Source organism: Colobus angolensis, unplaced genomic scaffold (genome assembly GCF_000951035.1).
Source record: "Colobus angolensis palliatus isolate OR3802 unplaced genomic scaffold, Cang.pa_1.0 Scaffold477, whole genome shotgun sequence".
Lineage (NCBI taxonomy): Eukaryota > Metazoa > Chordata > Mammalia > Primates > Cercopithecidae > Colobus > Colobus angolensis.
This window is the reverse complement of record NW_012118232.1, coordinates 744,522-764,002: the sequence shown is the minus strand read 5'-3', so window position 1 is coordinate 764,002 and position 19,481 is coordinate 744,522. Positions and strand designations below refer to the sequence as shown.

General features: G+C 40.7%; 1 protein-coding gene across 1 annotated transcript in view; it reads left to right on the top strand.

Annotated features, from left to right (window-relative positions):
- The window catches only part of PBRM1 (polybromo 1), a 152,610-nt gene that overhangs the window by 62,915 nt on the left and 70,214 nt on the right, over positions 1 to 19,481 (top strand). Inside the window, exons 17-20 of the mRNA XM_011958873.1 lie at positions 532 to 576; positions 8,264 to 8,540; positions 10,663 to 10,768; positions 14,991 to 15,633. Of these exons, the coding sequence (XP_011814263.1) occupies positions 532 to 576; positions 8,264 to 8,540; positions 10,663 to 10,768; positions 14,991 to 15,633 (1,071 nt within the window). The remainder of the gene's footprint in view (positions 1 to 531; positions 577 to 8,263; positions 8,541 to 10,662; positions 10,769 to 14,990; positions 15,634 to 19,481) is intronic.

Here is a 19,481-nt window from a genome sequence, read left to right as displayed (position 1 = left end):
TCCCAGCTACTCGGGAGGCTGAGGCAGGAGAATGGCGTGAACCCGGGAGGCGGAGCTTGCAGTGAGCTGAGATCCAGCCACTGCACTCCAGTCTGGGCGATAGAGCAAGACTCCGTCTCAAAAAAAAAAAAGAGAAAGGAAATAACACGATCAGAGTTATATTGAGAGGTTTTGGTAATAAGAGATTTCTTCAGAAGTCAGGCAGACGGTAGCCTAGAAGATTAAGCTAATCTTGGCCACAGAAGTCAGGGCTGAGTTTTCCAAGTACCACTTGACTTCTAAGTGCTGCTGTGATTCTGCCTTCACCTTTTTTTAATACCAAAGAATGTGAGAAAAATTGATTATGGGTATATTCTCTTCATTCTGGGGGTGCATTCTTCCAACATCTGTCTTCCTTGTTGAAATGTTTCAGATATTATCTTTGGACTGAATAATCTTCTTTTTCTTCAACCATACATGGTTTATACATGACCCTCCAATGTTGCTTGTTTTGTTTCTCTTTACATGTAATGTTTGTTTCTGCTTTCCCAGGAACACTCATGACAGTGAGATGTTGGGTCTCAGGAGGCTCTCCAGGTGTGCAGTCCTTTTTTATGCATAAACATTCTTTTAAAGTGTATCTTCTGTGGCATGATCAGTACTGATTAGGTGAAAAGTGAAGCCTTAAGCATGTGAAAAAAGTCTTTATTGGGGTGCCAGTTTATTTTATGAATAAAGAAAGCAGTACAGTTTAAAAAATCTTGTTGGCAAAATAAATTCAGAGTTAACCTAGTTCAGGAATAACCTTAATTTGTTGCTAACTTTGCCAGGGACAGAAAGCCCCCTCACCAATCATTGTGGCTGTGTTTCTGTAGCAAAAGGTAGAAAGTGGCAGTACTGGTGCAGGACTGGCAGGTGCTGTTTCCCTTTCAGGGATGCCTTTTACAGATTAAGGGTGGTGGAGGGATCAAAATCAGCTTCATAGTCCGGTGACATTAGTGCATGTGGACGCCTATGCGTTGGGTCAGTGCTTCTTGAGCATGAATACATTTCCTCAGTCTCTGATCTTGTTCATGTCTTTTATAAAAAACATTCTTTTGCATGTTACTTATGATTTCAAAACAGCCCCTTGTGTAGTGCTTTTGTTTTCACATTTGCCATCTGACGTTCACAGAATATCAGTTGCTTATAGAACACTAAACTCTGCTCTTACAGTTCATAAAGGAGAACGTTTAGTCATCTCTTTTATATGCCAGGAACATATAGGCCAAGGAAAGAGGCAGGTTGAAAACAAATGAAGTCATTTGGAAGCAAGGTAGTAAAATAATTGCATAAGGTACAGTAGTAAGCAGTTGTGTAGGATCGTTGCATGATTGCCCAGATAGCTTTAGGAAAGATTATTTTCCCACTGTACTTTCCCTTGAAAGTTCAGTGTCTTGAGCTTACTCACATGTTACTACCATATGTATTCCACTCAGTAAAATTTGCTATGTTATCATTGTCATCTTCCTAATATTTTCCAAAAGAAAATTTTCTTAATTAAATGGTAAATTTAAGAAAAAGACCATGATTGTCTTCTTTCATATCATTCATAATGTATGGCATTAAAACTAGGTGGTAGTGGAAATAGAAATGGGGGACATCATTGGGTAGTATTATAACCCTGAGTTCTAGAGCCTGACTGCCTAAGTTCCAATCCCAACTGTTCTTATTAGCTGTGTAATCTAAGCCTCATTTCAACTTTATCTGTAAAACAAGTTAATGACGGTACCTTCATGGGATGGCAGTGAGGACCCAGTTAGTTAATATGTTTAAAGCTCTTAGAACTGGGTCTGGATGCAGTGAGTACTCAGTAAATGTAGCTGATTATTTTCTTGAAGTAGCGCCTATTGACATCAGGACTTGGTAGATTTTGGTTTTGTTTTTAGTCAGATGTTACTTGTCTGGGAATACTCATTGGAAAAGATGAATGAAAAGGTTTTATTTCTTGAAGACTTGAAGGTGAAATATAGAAAGCCTTGTAAAAGAAAGAACCTTTGGGTTTACTTAGCTTACTAGTAAGCACAACTGAAGCTCTTAAGGCTTGGGAGCTAAATGCTGGGACACCTTAAAGCCTGTAAACAGGGTTGACTTTGATTAGAGAGGCCATTGGTAAGTACCAACTGGTTTTTTTTAGGAAACAGGGTCTTGCTCTGTTGCCCAGACTGGAGTACGGTGGCTATTCACAGGTGTGATCGTGGCACATTGCAACCTCAACCTCCTGGGCTCAAGTGATCCTCCCACCTCAGCCTCCTGAGTAACTGGGACTATAGGCATGCATCACTGCGCAGGGCCGCGCCAACTTTTGGGAAAGGAAGGGTCATAAAAGCAGCATGGTGATTATCAGCTGATTCAAATGTCTGTTCTGGTTATTTACTTTATGGCCTTAGGCATTCATTTGCTGTCTCTAAGCCTCAGTTTTTATGTCTACATAGTTGGGGTAATAATTGCACTTGATTCTGAATTTGAAGATTAAATGAGAGTGCATAGTGTTTAGCATTTGGTAGAAGTATTAGTAGCTATAATTTACAACTGTATATAGGAATTGTGTGTGTGTATTTGTAAATATTAGTATATGTAGTAATAGTAGCTTTAGAGGAAGAATATTGATAAGGGTATTTGACAGAGTGGTCAGCCACCAAGTATGAGAGCCAAGGACTAACATTGTGACACAAAATATTAAAAGGAAAATAGGATGTAGAAGGGCTGCGGAAGTCTTCTAGAAATTGCTGATCAGCCAGGGGGGAACAAGTGACTGATTTAGGTGTTTCAGGTTGGGTTGGGTTCCACAGGATAGTGTTGATGGTGATCCTGGAAAATCACATTTGCCATCTCACATCAGGAATTCAGAATAGAGCCTCTGCTAGTGCATAAACTTTGTGCCAATTAGAAAAAGCAGCCATTTCTCAAGACAGTTGACTTGCATCAATTGGAAAATTGTTGTAATATACTTATTTTGCTAACACAGGACCCTTTATGTCCCATTTCCTATGAAATTCTAAAATTGTAGTGTACTTATTACAACAGTATCTATGATCTGAATTTTTTTTTTTTTTTTTTTTTTTTGAGATGGAGTCTCACTCTGTCTCCCAGGCTGAAGTACAGTGGCGCGATCTTGACTCACTGCACCCTCCACCTCCTGGGTTCAAGTGATTCCCCTACCTCAGCCTCCTAAGTAGCTGGGATTACAGGCACATGCCATCATATCCAGCTAATTTTTGTATTTTTAGTAGAGACAGGATTTGCCATGTTGGCCAGGCTGGTCTCGAGCTTCTGACCTCAGGTGATCCACCTGCCTTGGCCTCTCACAGTGCTGGGATTACATGTGTGAGCTACCGTTCCTGGCCTTTTTGTCTTTTTTGAGACAGTTTCACTCTGTTGCCAAGGCTGGAGTGCAGTAGCACCATCATGGCTCACTGTAGCCATGACCTTCTGGGTTCAAACAATCCTCCCACCTCAGCTTCATGTGTAGCTAGGATCACAGGCATGTGCCACCATGCCTGGCTAAGTTTTTTTAAAGAGGTGGTGTCTCACTATGTTGCCCAGGCTGGTCTCAAACTCCTGGGCTCAAGCAGTCCTCCCACTTCAACCTCCCAAAGTGCTGAGATTACAGACAGGAGCTACCATACCTGGCTCCTCTTAAGTATTATGGCCCCTTGAATGCACAATGATGAACAGTCCTGGTTTTGAGTTCTTTTAAAATGTATTTTATACTTTAATATGCTTAAAGGTGTTGATTTTAAAAAGGAGAATGATTATGCCAGTTACAAGACCTGGGATTTAATTATATGCACCTTTCCAAAAATGGGGAAGAATAAAGAAACTATTCACAGTTAGTGGTTTGAAGGAGGAGGAAAAGACATTGAGAAATTCTAAGAAAAATCTGAAAAGCAAAGTGACATTGAAAACAGTAGCCAGAGCTGGGCACAGTGGCTTATGCCTGTAATCCCAGCACTTTGGGAGACCGAGGCAGGCAGATCACGAGGTTAGGAGATCGAGACCATCCTGTCTAACACGGTGAAACCCTGTCTCTTCTAAAAATACAAAAAATTAGCCAGGCATGGTGGTGGGCACCTGTAGTCCCAGCTACTCAGGAGGCTGAGACAGGAGAATGCTGTGAACACGGGAGGAGGAGCTTGCAGTGAGCCTAGATCGTGCCACTGCACTCCAGCCTGGGGGATAGGGCGAGACTCCATCTCAAAAAAAAAAAAGAAAGAAAGAAAACAGTAGCCAGAAGTATCAAATAGGGCTCTGTCATGGTTATGTTTTGGTTATAGAGTTTATCTCATTTCAGAAAGTATTTTAAACTTTCAGAAGTCATGGATATAAGGCTCAGCCTCCATACTGGAAAAAGATAAAGCAAGCATACCAGCTGCCCAAGCTAATACAGTTATTATTATAAAAGAGTATGAAGTTGGCTCTGAGTTTTTCCTGGCAGCCAGATTAAAATCAATGGGCCAGTGGCTCTCAGTCTCTAAGGCACTATAAGGATCTGGGGCCGGGCGCGGTGGCTCAAGCCTGTAATCCCAGCACTTTGGGAGGCCGAGACGGGCGGATCACGAGGTCATGAGATCGAGACCATCCTGGCTAACACGGTGAAACCCTGTCTCTACTAAAAAATACAAAAAAATAGCTGGGCGAGGTGGTGGGCGCCTGTAGTCCCAGCTACTCGGGAGGCTGAGGCGGGAGAATGGCGTAAACCTGGGAGGCGGAGCTTGCAGTGAGCTGAGATCCAGCCACTGCACTCCAGCCTGGGCGACAGAGCAAGACTCCGTCTCAAAAAAAAAAAAAAAAAAGGATCTGGAAAACCGTAAACGAAAGATGAAACTGGATTTTTTCAAAGAAGGTCATAAGCGACTCTAGTAATAGAAGTTTTGCTTGCTTCGAGGCTGGAAATCAATTACACATCCTTTTCTTAAAGAATAAATGATACAAATGGAGAAAGGATACTACTAGTAATATGAGTGCTAAAACAGTAAATTTCAGTTATTAAATTAGAGCAATTTCTTATATACAACTAGATTTCCACATTGTGGGTATGTCTCGCTCAAAGCTGCCAAGTATCAGAATTACAGGCATTGGAAGAATGGACCGTTTGCCCTTCTTTTACTTCACTGGCAAAATTTAGTTAAAAACTTTTTCTCCTCTTTGAAAATCTTATGAAAATCTGCCCTAGCTTTACTCCCATCTGAGAGTATTTGCAGCTTCATACAGAAAAACCTAATGATAATTGGGCTTAGTGTGCTGAAACCCAGATGGGAATGGGGTGAGTGCCTCCTGGTCCAGGTCAGGGCCTTGACTGAACTGTTAAGCCTCTTGAAATTGCTAGAATGAGGACTAATTTCATCCTGTCCTGTTTATTGAAGAGATCCTGTAAGCTTAGAGCTTCAAAATTGAATTCCTCTGTCTTCCTTTTAAAGTCCACCCCACATGCGAGACCTAATCAAACTGCATCTGACTTCAAAGTCAGATCCTGAAATTTTTCTTTAGAGACTTCCTGAAGGTTAAAGTCATTTGTGTTCTAATCTCTGCCCAGATGTGGAGCTCTGTGGTATTGGAACTTTGTCCCAACTTCCCGTGTATTATCCACTTGCCAAAGACTTAGAATGAGAGAACTCTTCCTGTCACATCATTGCCCCAGGATGTCTCCTTGGAGAAGGAGTTTCCACTAGGTGAAATATCTAACATTTTGCCATCACCTAACAAACTTATTTAACACACAAAAAAAAGTGCTGAGGAAAGAAAATGGCAGGAATTGTCTAAGGTTCACAATGAGCAGGAAATAAGCAGTCAGAGTGAAGACACAAGTTATGAGGATGATCCCAACTCTCGCAGGAACAGGCTCTTGTCTGTTTCTTTCCTAATTAAATCACTTTGTTTGCTTTGAGTTCCACAATGCTAGGAAATAGGTATTTCTGAGAAGCCTAAAAATCTTAAGGATAGATTATTTATTTTCTCAACTGTTAGTTCTTGATTTTTCCTTCTGTGTTTTAAAAAAGTGTATTTTGAACCTTGGAGAGAAACTATCTGGTCTTTGGCTTCTTCATGATCCCGGAGTAGTGGAAGTAGTCAGAGGACTGGACCAGAAGACCTATACAGCCACATATAGTTTGCCTGAGGAATGAACTTTCTTCCACCTACAGGATAGGAAACATACAAAATATTTACTTCTAAGTACAGTTGGCCCTCTGTATCCATAGCTTCCACATCCAAGGATTCAACCAACAACAGATAGAAAAAAAATTTTTTAATTGCATCTTTACTGTACATGTACAGACTTTTTTCTTGTCATGTCCTAAGCAATACAGTATAACAAAACAACTATATAGCATTTTTAATGTATTAGGTATTATAAGTAATCTAGAGATGATTTAAAGTATACAGGAGGATGTGCACATGTTATTTGCAAATACTACAGCATTTTATATCAGGGACTTGAGCATCTATGTATTTCGGTATCCAAAGGAGATCCTGAAACCAATTCCCCATGAATACCAAGGGATGACTATACTATAGGATCTTAGTAAATTTTTTTTTAATAGAAATTAAGTTGGCCGAGCACTGTGGCTCACGCCTGTAATCTTAACACTTTGGGAGGCCAAGGCAGGCGGATCACCTGAGGTCGGGAGTTTGAGACCAGCCTGGCCAACATGGTGAAATCCTGTCTCTACTAAAAATACAAAAATTAGCCGGGCATAGCCTAGCGCAATGGCTTATGCCTGTAATCCCAGCACTTTGGGAGGCCGAAGCAGGCAGATCACCTGAGGTCGGAAGTTCGAGACTAGCCTGACCAACATGGAGAAACCCTGTCTACTAAAATTACAAAATTAGTTGGGCATGGTGGTGCATGCCTGTAATCCTAGTACTCGAGAGGCTGAGGCAGGAGAATTGCTTGAACCCAGGAGGTGGAAGTTGCAGTGAGCAGAGATCGCACCATTGCGCTCCAGCCTGGGCAACAAGAGTGAAACTCCATCTCAAAAAAAAAAAAAAAAAAAAAAAAAGCCGGGCATGGTTGCAGGCGCCTATAATCCCAGCTACTCGGGAGGCTGAGGCAGGAAAATCGCTTGAACCCGGGAGGCAGAGGTTGCGGTGAGCTGAGATCGTGCCATTGCGCTCCAGCCTGGGCAACAAGAGCAAAATTCTGTCTCAAAAACAAAACAAAACAAAAAAAAACAACAGCAACAACAAAAAACTAAGTTGTAAGTCATTTCTTGTTATTACCTACCTGACTGTTCACTTGGAGACTGCTGGTTAGTTTGACTAGAATTTCTTTATCTGGCTAGAATTTCTTTAGCCGTGTTCTGAGTACATAAGAACAGTTAACCAGAAGCCATATCGGAAGAGCATCGCTTCTAATAATCTACTAGGAAGCTCACCTTGGGCAAGTCATTTACCTTCCCTGAGCCAGTTTTCTCAACAATTAAGAGATAGACCATCTGCTCTCTTGGAGCCCTTTTGAACTCAATCTAATCTATAGTCCTTTATGCTTTGTTCCATACTGCTTAAATCAGCTTCTCAGCATCACATCTCACTGGGGCATTTTGGAGAATAAGACAGGGATTCATGCTCAAGGATGGAAATTTTACTCTAGAAAACTCAGATTAACCACACTGCTTATTCTTTAAAGTAAGTAGGAGTTGTGGAATAATGCTGATGGAGAGAGCAAGGATGACCCTGACAGGATCAATGTAAGAGAGGCTCATACCACTGTAAAGACACTAGTCTGGCAGACAGTCTCCTTTTGTTTGCAGACAACCAAAATACACAAGTGTTCAGGAGTGCTTGTCTTAAGAGATGAAACACTTCTTTTTAGGTTTTTTATTTTGTTTTGTTTTTGTGCCTGGAAGTGAGGATATTATATCAATAGGGAATTACTAGTTTTATTGCACTTTTGCTCTACTCATCTTTAAACAAAAAATATATCTCAGTTGATCATATGATTTCATTTTCTTTTGGTATCAGAGAGGATCTTTTTTCAAACATTGCATTTCATGAAATATCTATAAATTTTATTTGGCGTTCATTAACTACTCCTGCCAGAATCACTGTCTTAACGATTTTGGAAATTTTCCTACTATTTGCTTATAACTTCCAGCATGGTTACTGTGTTTGTGGCATATGTAATCAATAAATTGTAATCATTATAAAGCACCACAAATAATTTGTTTCATTTTATGGTCATCCTTGTATTAAGAAAACTGAACCTATTCTAATTTTTCCCCTTTTCTACCTCCCCTCTCAACAGTAAAAAGAACATAAGAAAGCAGCGAATGAAAATCTTATTCAATGTTGTTCTTGAAGCTCGAGAGCCAGGTTCAGGCAGAAGACTTTGTGACCTATTTATGGTTAAGCCATCCAAAAAGGACTATCCTGATTATTATAAAATCATCTTGGAGCCAATGGACTTGAAAATAATTGAGCATAACATCCGCAATGACAAATATGCAGGTGAAGAGGGAATGATAGAAGACATGAAGCTGATGTTTCGGAATGCCAGGCACTATAACGAGGAGGGCTCCCAGGTGAGGAAGGCCAGGGGTACTGAAGTAGGCACATTTTGGGGGAGAGGAGTGCTTATAGAATAATGCATTTTGAGAAACCAGCTCTAGGGGCTTAATTTGGATTATTCTTTTTGGTGACTAGGTTAATACTTTGATTTTTCTTCATTGTTTAAAATCAGAGGCAGTACATTATAAAGATTAAACGTTCCTACTTTGTAATCTGACATCCTAGTTTTGAATTTTGCTCTGCCAATCCATGTGTAAGTAATTTATCCTTCCTGAGCCTGTTTCTTCATCTATAAATTAAGGCTAATAATAGTACTTGCATCAGGGTTGGTGTAGGATTTAAAAGAGATAATGTATACTGAGCATTTAGCAGAGTACCTGGTACTGAATAAGCACTCAAAGGAAAGCCAATAGTATTAAAATCTTTCATCATCATTATTACTACGATCCTCAATGACCATTCTTCTCCAAAGACAGCCTATATAGAAAATGTATAATTATATAAAAATCAGCATGATACTCCCATAAATGCACCTGTAAGTAATTGATTTAATTGATTTTGCTGTGAAGCGTCTTGATTTTTTTTTGAGACAGAGTCTCGCTCTGTTGCCCAGGCTGGGCTGCAGTGGCGCCATCTCGGCTCACTGCAAGCTCTGCCTCCCGGGTTCATGCCATTCTCCTGCCTCAGCCTCCCGAGTAGCTGGGACTACAGGTGCCTGCCACCACACCCAGCTAATTTTTTGTATTTTTAGTAGAGATGGGGTTTCACCGTGTTAGCCTGGATGGTCTTCATCTCCTGACCTCGTGATCCACCCGCCTGAGCCTCCCAAAGTGCTAGGATTATAGGCATGAGCCACCGCGCCTGGCCGAATCATCTTGATTTTTAGTTCTTTATCAGTATAACTAGGATACAGTCTCCCTTCTTTGAAACTTTTTCTATTTGATATCTTTTTATCCACTTTACATCTCCCAGAAATAAAATAACATTTTTAAGTCATTTGTTTCCCTCTGTAATTACATTTGATTATAAAATAAAGTATCCATTGAGGGTGCTTATAAATTTAAAAAATAGTTCTATCTTAAGGGTTTACACAGTCCTCAGTGTCATTGGCTAATGTACCACTTGTCCATCACTGGTAGAGAAAAAAGCCATCTTTAAGAGAGATGGCCAGACAGGGGAGGTCACTTTTTCCCTCAGCTCCTCTGCTTTGGTGGGTGGCCAAGGGAGGATATAGCATCTGCTGGGGAGGTAAGAGGAGGGAGCTATGGATGCAAAGTCATAAGGTGAGTAACGTTGTTCTTGGCTACATATTACTACCCTTGGCTCAGCCCTCAGAGAGAGATCCCTAAGCAAGGATAATTGTTTTTTTTTTTTTTTTTTTTTGAGACGGAGTCTTGCTCTGTCGCCCAGGCTGGAGTGCAGTGGCCGGATCTCAGCTCACTGCAAGCTCCGCCTCCTGGGTTTACGCCATTCTCCTGCCTCAGCCTCCCAAGTAGCTGGGACTACAGGCGCCTGCCACCTCGCCCGGCTAGTTTTTTGTATTTTTAGTAGAGACGGGGTTTCACCACGTTAGCCAGGATGGTCTCGATCTCCTGACCTCGTGATCCACCCGTCTCGGCCTCCCAAAGTGCTGGGATTACAGGCTTGAGCCACCGCGCCCGGCCGGATAATTGTTTTTTTATAGATGAAGCTTCAGACTGTGAACTCAGATTTGGAATTGAAGATATTAAGATATTGCTCTCCAACTATCAGATATTTTTAGTCTCTAATTTCTATTGGCCTAAGTCTGCTACCTTGAGTGTCCAGTGGAGAAGAAAAGTTTTTGAAGAAAACAACACATGTAAATGTGTTTCAGAACTTCTGTTAAAACCTGCAGTGATTCTACTACAGTGGTTCTCAAACATTAACATGCATGTCTGTGCATTAGAATCACCTGGGAAGCTTAAAAACAAGCCAGTTAAGGCCTAGGCTCTCCCACAGATACAGTGATTTTATTGCTCTGTAGTGAGGCTGGTTTTGGTTTTCTTTAAGCTCCGAACTATCCTAAACTGTCTTTTTAAAACTTCTTTATGGATGCATTTTATACCTTAATAAAAAGTTTTTAGAGAATAATTTAAATATATTTTTGGAATGTAGGTGTACAACGATGCACATATCCTGGAGAAGTTACTCAAGGAGAAAAGGAAAGAGCTGGGCCCATTGCCTGATGATGATGACATGGCTTCTCCCAAACTCAAGCTGAGTAAGGCAGCCTCACACTTTGTTATTTAGTTTAGTCTATCAAGGAGAGATTGCTGATTTTTCTGAAATAATATTTAATTAAATGATGAATATATTTGAACTCACTGTACTCCAGCATGGAGTTCTTCCTTCTTGTCAAGCCCTCTTGTTTACTGTATTTTAAGTAGCTAAACTGTGACAAGCATGTGGGGAGTAAAATATAATGTCAGAGGTTTTGTTTACTTTCTTAAATGTAGTAGACATTTTGTAAATTTTAAATAGTAAAAATAGATTTTTCTCTACATATAATGCTGTAAGAATATAGTAGCAGATTTTTTTTCTTGGTATGTGTGTCTGACAATTACTAGAATTAAAAATGAATCCCAGCAGTTCCAACTGGACAGAGTTAGAGGAGTCAGAGATGTCCAGCCACTGTACTATACTCAGCTATCATTTGAATGTAGTCTGTGGTTGGTTGGTTTTTTTATTAAAAGTTGTAAGAGAAGGCCAGGGACAGTGACTCATGCCTGTAATCTCAGCACTTTGGAAGGCTGAGGTGGACAGATCACTTGAGGTCAGGAGTTCAGGACCAGCCCGGCCAACATGGTGAATCCCCATCTTTACTAAAAAATACAAAAATTAGCCAGACATGGGAGTACATGCCTGTAATCCCAGCTCTTTGGGAGGCTAAGGCAGGATAATTGCTTGAACCTGGGAGGCGGAGGTTGCAGTGAGCCAAGATCATGCCACTGCGCTCCTAAGTGAGACTCTGCCTCAGGGGAAAAAAAAAAAAAGGAAGAAAAAGGTTCAAAGAGAAGACAGCAAAAGTTATTAATACCATTAGATAAGAGATTTCTGTCTTCTTTAAAATATGTAAATAAAATAGATACCTAACAATTGATAATGATACACGTTGGAGCCGTATTTGCTGAAAAGGGGGAAAACAGACAGACTAGCTTTTTTTTTTTTTGATAAAGCATCTCGCCCTGTCACCCACTTTGGAGTGCAGTGGCGTGACCTTGGCTCACTGCAGCCTCTGCCACCCAGGTTCAAGTGATCCTTCCACTCAGCCTCCCAAGAAGCTGGGACTATGGATGTACGCCACTATGCCCAGCTAATTTTTTGTATTGTTAGTAGAGACGGGGTTTCACCATGTTGACCAGGCTGCTGTCAAAACTCCTGACCTCAAGTGATTTGCCTGCCTTGGCCTCCCAAAGTGCTGGGATTATGGGTGTGAGCCACCCCGCCTGGCCCGGACTAGCTTTTTTATCTGAAATGACTATCAACTAAATTTAGTAGTAGATTTGGGTATGATTTACTGCTAAGCGATGAATCCTTTTTAAGGCATTTATCTTTTCATGGAATTGTAAAAGCATACAGAAGATTTACAGAAATGTAAAACTTTCATTCCACTTTGTAGGAACACAGTATCTTTTAACTAGAGTGGATTTTGTAAGAGACTAATAATAGTTTTAACAATAACTATCTAAATTATATTTAAATACATAAATTCACATATGCATTTTTTAAAGTTCAGGGAAAAAGGGCTTTTTATGTGGAATGTTAATTTCCTTTTTGTTTCTTTTGTTTGTTTTAAATTAATAGAGGCAGGGTCTCCCTGTATTGGCCAGGCTGGTCTTGAACTCCTGGGCTCAAGCGATCCTCCTGCCTCTGCCTTCTAAAGTGTTGGGATTACAGGCATGAGCCACCGTGCCTGGCTTCCTTTTTATTTCTCTATGTTTTTTAATGAAAAATTTCAAACATATATAAATGTAAAGTACAGTGGCCAGGGAGGTGACTCAGTCCTGTTTCACCATATTGGCCAGGCTGGTCTCGAACTCCTGACCTCGTGATCCGCCCACCTCGGCCTCCCAAAGTGCTGGAATTACAGGTGTGAGCCACCGTGCCCAGCCCAATACTTCTTTTAATCTGTAAACTCCCCTCCATCTCTCTTTTTCCACCCCTTACCATTTATCTGTTGAAGAAATTAGATTTGTGCTGTAGTTTCCCATAGTCTGGATTTTGCTGATTGCATCCATATGTTGTGGGGTTTTTTGTGTGTTTTGTGTTTTGTTTCATTTTGTTTTTTGGAGACAGGGTCTCACTGTGTCACCCAGGCTGGAGTGTAGTGGCACATTCTTGGCTCATTGCCACCTCCATCTCCTGACTGAAGCAATCCTCCCACTTTAGCCTCTCAGGTAGCTGGCACTACAGGTACACACCACCACCTCCAGCTCATTTTTTTTGTATTTTTAGTAGAGACAGGGTTTTGCCATGTTGCCAGCCTGGTCTTGAACTCCTGGACTCAAGTGATCTGCCCACCTTGGCCTTCCACAGTGCTGGCATTACAGGCATGAGCCACCACTCCTGGCCCACTATGTTGTACTTTCATGTGTTCCTCTGTCCTTTGCATTTCCTGTAAATTGGTAGTTGGAGCCAGAGGCTTGATCAGATTGAGGTCTGATCCCCTATCCTCTCCCTTTGGCAGAAAAACCGACTTCATAGGTAATATATCGTCTTCCATCAGGTACATGTGAAATCTATTTATGTCTTTCTGTTAACTGGTGGTGTTGCATACTTCATTAATTATTAATTCATGAAAGGGATGTAAAATTGTGATCATTTTTAATTTTATTCCTTATTAGCTCTAGAGAAACTTTGCCGTATCTGATATTTGATTAGCCAGTGGTACAGTGTTTTTCATGTGTGTGTCTTGCTTTTTGAAAGGATAAAGGCTTGTTTTTGTTTTTTGTTTTCCCCTTTACCAGTTTTCAAAATATGCATTGGTTTACTAACATCCTGCAATATTTACCCATTTTGTTGTTTGTTTATACATATTATTAAGAACTGCCAGACTTAAACATATGACTCAGTTGTGATTGAAGTTATTGCCGTTATTGATACTCAGGCTGGTTCAGGCTGATTCCTGTATTCTTTTTGTTTTGTTTTTTTTGAGACAGAATCTCTCTCTGTCGCCCAGGCGTGCAATGGCTTGATTTCAGCTCACTGCAACCTCTGTCTCCTGGGTTCAAGCAATTCTCCTGCCTCAGCCTCCCAAGTAACTTGGATTATAGGCGCCACCACCACACCCAGCTAATTTTTTGTATTTTTAATTGAGACGGGGTTTTGCCATATTGGCCAGGCTGATCTTGAACTCCTGACCTCAGGTGATACACCCACCTTGGCCTCCCAAAGTGTTGGGGTTATAGGCATGAGCCACCACGCCCAGAGGGTTCCTATATTCTGTTGACATGAAGTCATGGTAAGAAGTCATTGATAGATTCTTTACTGTCTAGTGTTTGAAGATATACCAGACTGGGAATCAGTCATTTGCCAAGGAGCCCTACCTTTTTCATGTTTCTGCTAAAAGGTGAGGGTTCGTCAACATTACTATTTGGAATTAATATTTTAAAACTCTAGTGTGGGCCGGGCGCGGTGGCTCAAGCCTGTAATCCCAGCACTTTGGGAGGCCGAGACGGGCGGATCACGAGGTCAGGAGATCGAGACCATCCTGGCTAACACGGTGAAACCCCGTCTCTACTAAAAAATACAAAAAACTAGCCGGGCGAGGTGGCGGGCGCCTGTAGTCCAAGCTACTCGGGAGGCTGAGGCAGGAGAATGGCGTGAACCCGGGGGGCGGAGCTTGCAGTGAGCTGAGATCCGGCCACTGCACTCCAGCCTGGGCAACAGAGCAAGACTCCGTCTCAAAAAAAAAAAAAAAAAAACTCTAGTGTGGGCTGTACTGCTACTGAGGTAGTCATTGTTTGTACGATTTTCAGTGGACAGAGCTAGGAAATTTGTGTGTGTTTGTTCGTATGCTTATATTTAAAGATAAAATACATCATAAGTTCATAGCAATACTTTCAATTGAGATTAAAGGCCTCAAGGTAATTATTAATGTCCTATGTTTTAACATCCGTTATCTCTTTTTATCCCACGATGAAAATCTCAGTTCTCAGTGATACCAGAGGTGATAGAATGTCACATAGCGGCTCATTTGCTTTATTCCTTATTCACAGCTTTCTCAACCTTACAGTACTTAGTCTCCCATCAAAAATATGATTACTGAAAACAGTTAAAAATTTTTTTTAGTTCTTTTGTCTGCAGGTTATATTTCACTATAGACATGCTAATTGCTGGGTTTTACAAATTATTTCGAATCGACCCTTGTGGTTATGCTACCATCTGTATACAAATTTAGGTTCATTTATTTTATTCATTTAACTTTAAGTCTCTCTCTTTAGGTAGGAAGAGTGGCATTTCTCCTAAAAAATCAAAATACATGACTCCAATGCAGCAGAAACTAAATGAGGTCTATGAAGCTGTAAAGAACTATACTGATAAGAGAGGTCGCCGCCTCAGTGCCATATTTCTGAGGCTTCCCTCTAGATCTGAGTTGCCTGACTACTATCTGACTATTAAAAAGCCCATGGACATGGAAAAAATTCGAAGCCACATGATGGCCAACAAGTACCAAGATATTGACTCTATGGTTGAGGACTTTGTCATGATGTTTAATAATGCGTGTACATACAATGAGCCTGAGTCTTTGATCTACAAAGATGCTCTTGTCCTACACAAAGTCCTGCTTGAAACACGCAGAGACCTGGAGGGAGATGAGGACTCTCATGTCCCAAATGTGACTTTGCTGATTCAAGAGCTTATCCACAATCTTTTTGTGTCAGTCATGAGTCATCAGGATGATGAGGGAAGATGCTACAGTGATTCTTTAGCGGAAATTCCTGCTGTGGATCCCAACTTTCCTAACAAACCACCCCTTACATTTGACATAATTAGGAAGAATGTTGAAAATAATCGCTACCGGCGGCTTGATTTATTTCAAGAGCATATGTTTGAAGTATTGGAACGGGCAAGAAGGATGAATCGGTATGTTTTCAAAGCCATTTTCATTTTGAGGATGTGTGCTATTTAATACAAAAGAGATGAAAGAATACTGCTTTGATGTACTATTTCCACTTACGTATGTGATTGTAGTTGGTAGCATGCTATTCTGAATTCTAATTAGCCAGAACTTCTTAGGAGCAAGTATATTCTATGGGGGAGAGAAGGCACACCACTAAGTCATCTAGATTAAGGCCAGTGAGGAGGAAGACAAAATTGAAGGTCTCTTGAAAAGCATAAACTTAAAATACAGCCTTTCACAGAATGTGTTTTATAAAAAGATAAATGTTTCTAATTGGAAGTAGTAACTGCATTTTTCTTTTAAGGTTTGGCTTCAATGCATGACTGCTTTAAATAAAATAGCTCCAAGGTATTGACCTGACGTTAGACTGATATAAATTTGATCACCATTTTAAGTACCTCAGAGGGCTTCTTTTTTTTTTTTTTTATCTCAGATTTCTAAAGAGCTTGCTGAAGACATTAAATGTTTTATTTTATTTTATTTTATTTTTTTTTGAGACGGAGTCTTGCTCTGTCACCCAGGCTGGAGTGCAGTGGCTGGATCTCAGCTCACTGCAACCTCCGCCTCCCGGGTTCACACCATTCTCCTGCCTCAGCCTCCCGAGTAGCTGGGACCACAGGCGCCGGCCACCTCGCCCGGCTAATTTTTTGTATTTTTAGTAGAGACGGGGTTTCACCGTGTTAGCCAGGATGGTCTCGATCTCCTGACCTCGTGATCCACCCGTCTCGGCCTCCCAAAGTGCTGGGATTACAGGCTTGAGCCACCGCGCCCAGCCAAACTCTACTTTCATGTAGCTTAGACTTCTTTCTGTTCTTGTTCTTGGCTTAAGTAGTCCTTAAGTCTAATACCCCTCCCTTCCTCACCTCCCTGCTTAGCCCCATTACATCTTGGTGTTAGTTCTGTAAGTCTTTCAATTATTATTTGTCTTCTAGATTATTAGGAACTTTGTTTATGTTGTATAGATGATATGTTTATTTTAAGAATTAAGATTTGTATCTCCAGGAAATTAGCTCTTTTCATTCTCCCATTGTTGACATGATTGTTTTTTGCTTTTGAGGCCTGGGAGATAGAATCCAAGGTATATTTTTATGAGATATTGGTGCACACAGTTTTACCCTCATGCCCAGAGCTTTGTTGAAAAACAAAAGGGACCCCTGGTAATTTAATAGTTAGGAAAAATATTTAAAAGAAAAACATGCAGGGAGCCATTCTTAACTTTGTAAAAGAAGGTAGTATTGTGACTGCTTATAGTGCTTATTAAGAATAAGTACTTAATAAGAATTGATGGGGATGCATCAATTTAGTGAATGATAAACTATGCCTTTATCTACTATATTATCAGTAACAAAGCTAGACATCCCAGAATATTAGTTCATAAATTCAGTGAAGTCTACATACAGTAGATTTCCATGTTGATCTCTTAAGAGTGTTCGTGCTTCATCACCATTTACCCCTACCCCTACCCACCACTGTTACCCAACGTCACCTAGGACTTCACAGGCTAAAATAGAAGGAATCCGAACAGTGAGACATAACAAGAGAAAAATTCACTTAGGTGACAATAGTTTGTCCATCAACTGTATTTAGTAACAACACAGTGCTGACTCTTGACAGTTGGCTGCTGCCTTTCCTAAACTGCTGGCAGTATTCCCAGACTAAACACTCTGACCCCCTTGCAGATAAAAGGGACCTGTGGGAAGATGAACAAGGGAAGCATTAAGAGCCTCCTGTATTTGTAATTATTTCCTTTTGCTGAATGTCTGCCTTATATAAAAAGATTACTTAGCAATTGAGGAGGAATTTAGAGTTGTTTTTCCAGCTTGAGTATTTATGCTCCTGCACATTCAGCGAATACCTGACATCTTAGATTAATAAATTCTTTATAGTACTTGGAATAAACAAGAAAGCGTATGGTAGGTGCTTAGTGACTCTTGTACAAAATGTTCATTTCTAAACCATGTGATATGATGGACTTATGATCTGCCCTTTCAGTATACCTTGAAAGGTATTTACAAAAATTTTACAAAAATTTTTTACTTTTAATTTACAAAAATTTTCACTTTTAATTTTATACTTAAAATTGTACACTGTTATAAAATGAACTTTAATTTCAAGTGAGCAGAATTCAAATATCTTCATTCAGAAAACCAGAAAACAGACATAAAATTGTGTTTTAGAGGCCAGGTACAGTGGCTCACACCTGTAATCCCAGCACTTTGGGAGCCCAAGGTGGGAGGATGGCTTGCACTCAGGAGTTTGAGACCAGTCTGGACAATATAGCAAGACCTTCCTTATCTCTACTTAAAATAAAATTTTAAAAATCAGCCAAGCTTGGTGACATATGCCTATAGTCCCAGCTACTCGAGAGGCTGAGGTGGGAGGATTGCTTGAGCCAGAAGATTGAGGCTATAGTGAGCTGTGATCATGCCACTGTACTCCAGCCTGGGCAGCAGAGTGAGACTCTATCTCAAGAAGAAAAAAAAAGTATTTCAGGGGTGTCTTCCCTTGGTAAGTTTTATTTTTATTGCTTTCCTACAAGTATTAGCATTTCTATGACCCCAGAAGATATTTAAAACTTTTCCAAGGCCGGACACAGTGGCTCACACCTGTAATCCCAGCACTTTGGGAGGCCAAGGCGGGAGGATCACCTGAGGTCAGGAATTTGAGACCAGCTTGGCCAACATGGTGAAGCCCCGTTTCTACTGAAAGTACAAAAATTAGCCAGGCATGGTGGTGGGTGCCTATAATCCCAGCTACTTGAGAGGCTGAGGCAGGAGAATTGCTTGAACCTGGGAGGTAGAGGTTGCAGAGCTGAAATCGCACCAGTGTCCCCCAGCCTGGGCAACAAGAATGAAACTCCGTCTCAAAAAAAAAAAAAAAAACACCTTTCCAGAAATACCCATTTAGGTTATTGATCGTGTCTTTTAATTGTTTGCCAGTTCACCTTTGCTGATGAGGTGCAGCATTCTGCTCCTCTCTGAAGTTTGATGCTCTAGTGGCATGTATCAACAGGCGGCTAACTTGGCCACACTCCTCTGACCAGAATGTCTCTGTAACTGCTAAGACCTTTGTGGTTAGTTTTGTGAATAAGTTTTTAGACTCTGGTATTCTTAGTTAATAGAATTCTATTTAAGCCAGCCAGTTGTGGTGTCTCACACCTGTAATTTAAGCACTTTGGAAGGCTGAAGTGGGAGGATCACTCGAGGCCAGGAGTTCAAGACCAGCCTAGGCAACATAGGGAGGACACTGTTGCTACAAAAAATTTAAAAATTAGCCAGCTTAAGCCCAAGGAGTTGATGCTGTGGTGAGCTGTGATCACGCCACTGCACTCCAGTCTGAGTGGCAGAGCAAGACCCAGCCTAAAAAATAAAATAAAATAAGAACAATTGTATGTAAACCTTCCTCAGACCGCAGTGGACTAGAAACAGTAATAAAATTTCCTCCAGTCAAAATTCTAAAGTCTAAAGTTTATTTTGCCCACTCCCCACATTTTATTTATTTAGTTATGTATTTATTTATGTATTTATTTATTTATTTTGAGACAGAGTCTCACTCTATTGCCCAGACTAGAGTGCAGTGGTGCGATCTTGGCTCACTGCAACTCTCTACTCCTGGGTTCAAGCGATTGTCCTGCCTCAGCCTCCTTAGTAGCTGAGATTACATATGTGCACCATCATGCCTGGCTAAGTTTTATATTTTCAGTAGAGACTGGGGTTAACCATTTTGGCCCACCTTGACCTCCCAAAGTGCTGGGATTGTAGGTGTGAGCCACCACAACTGGCCTATTTGTTGATTTTTTTTTTTTTTTTTT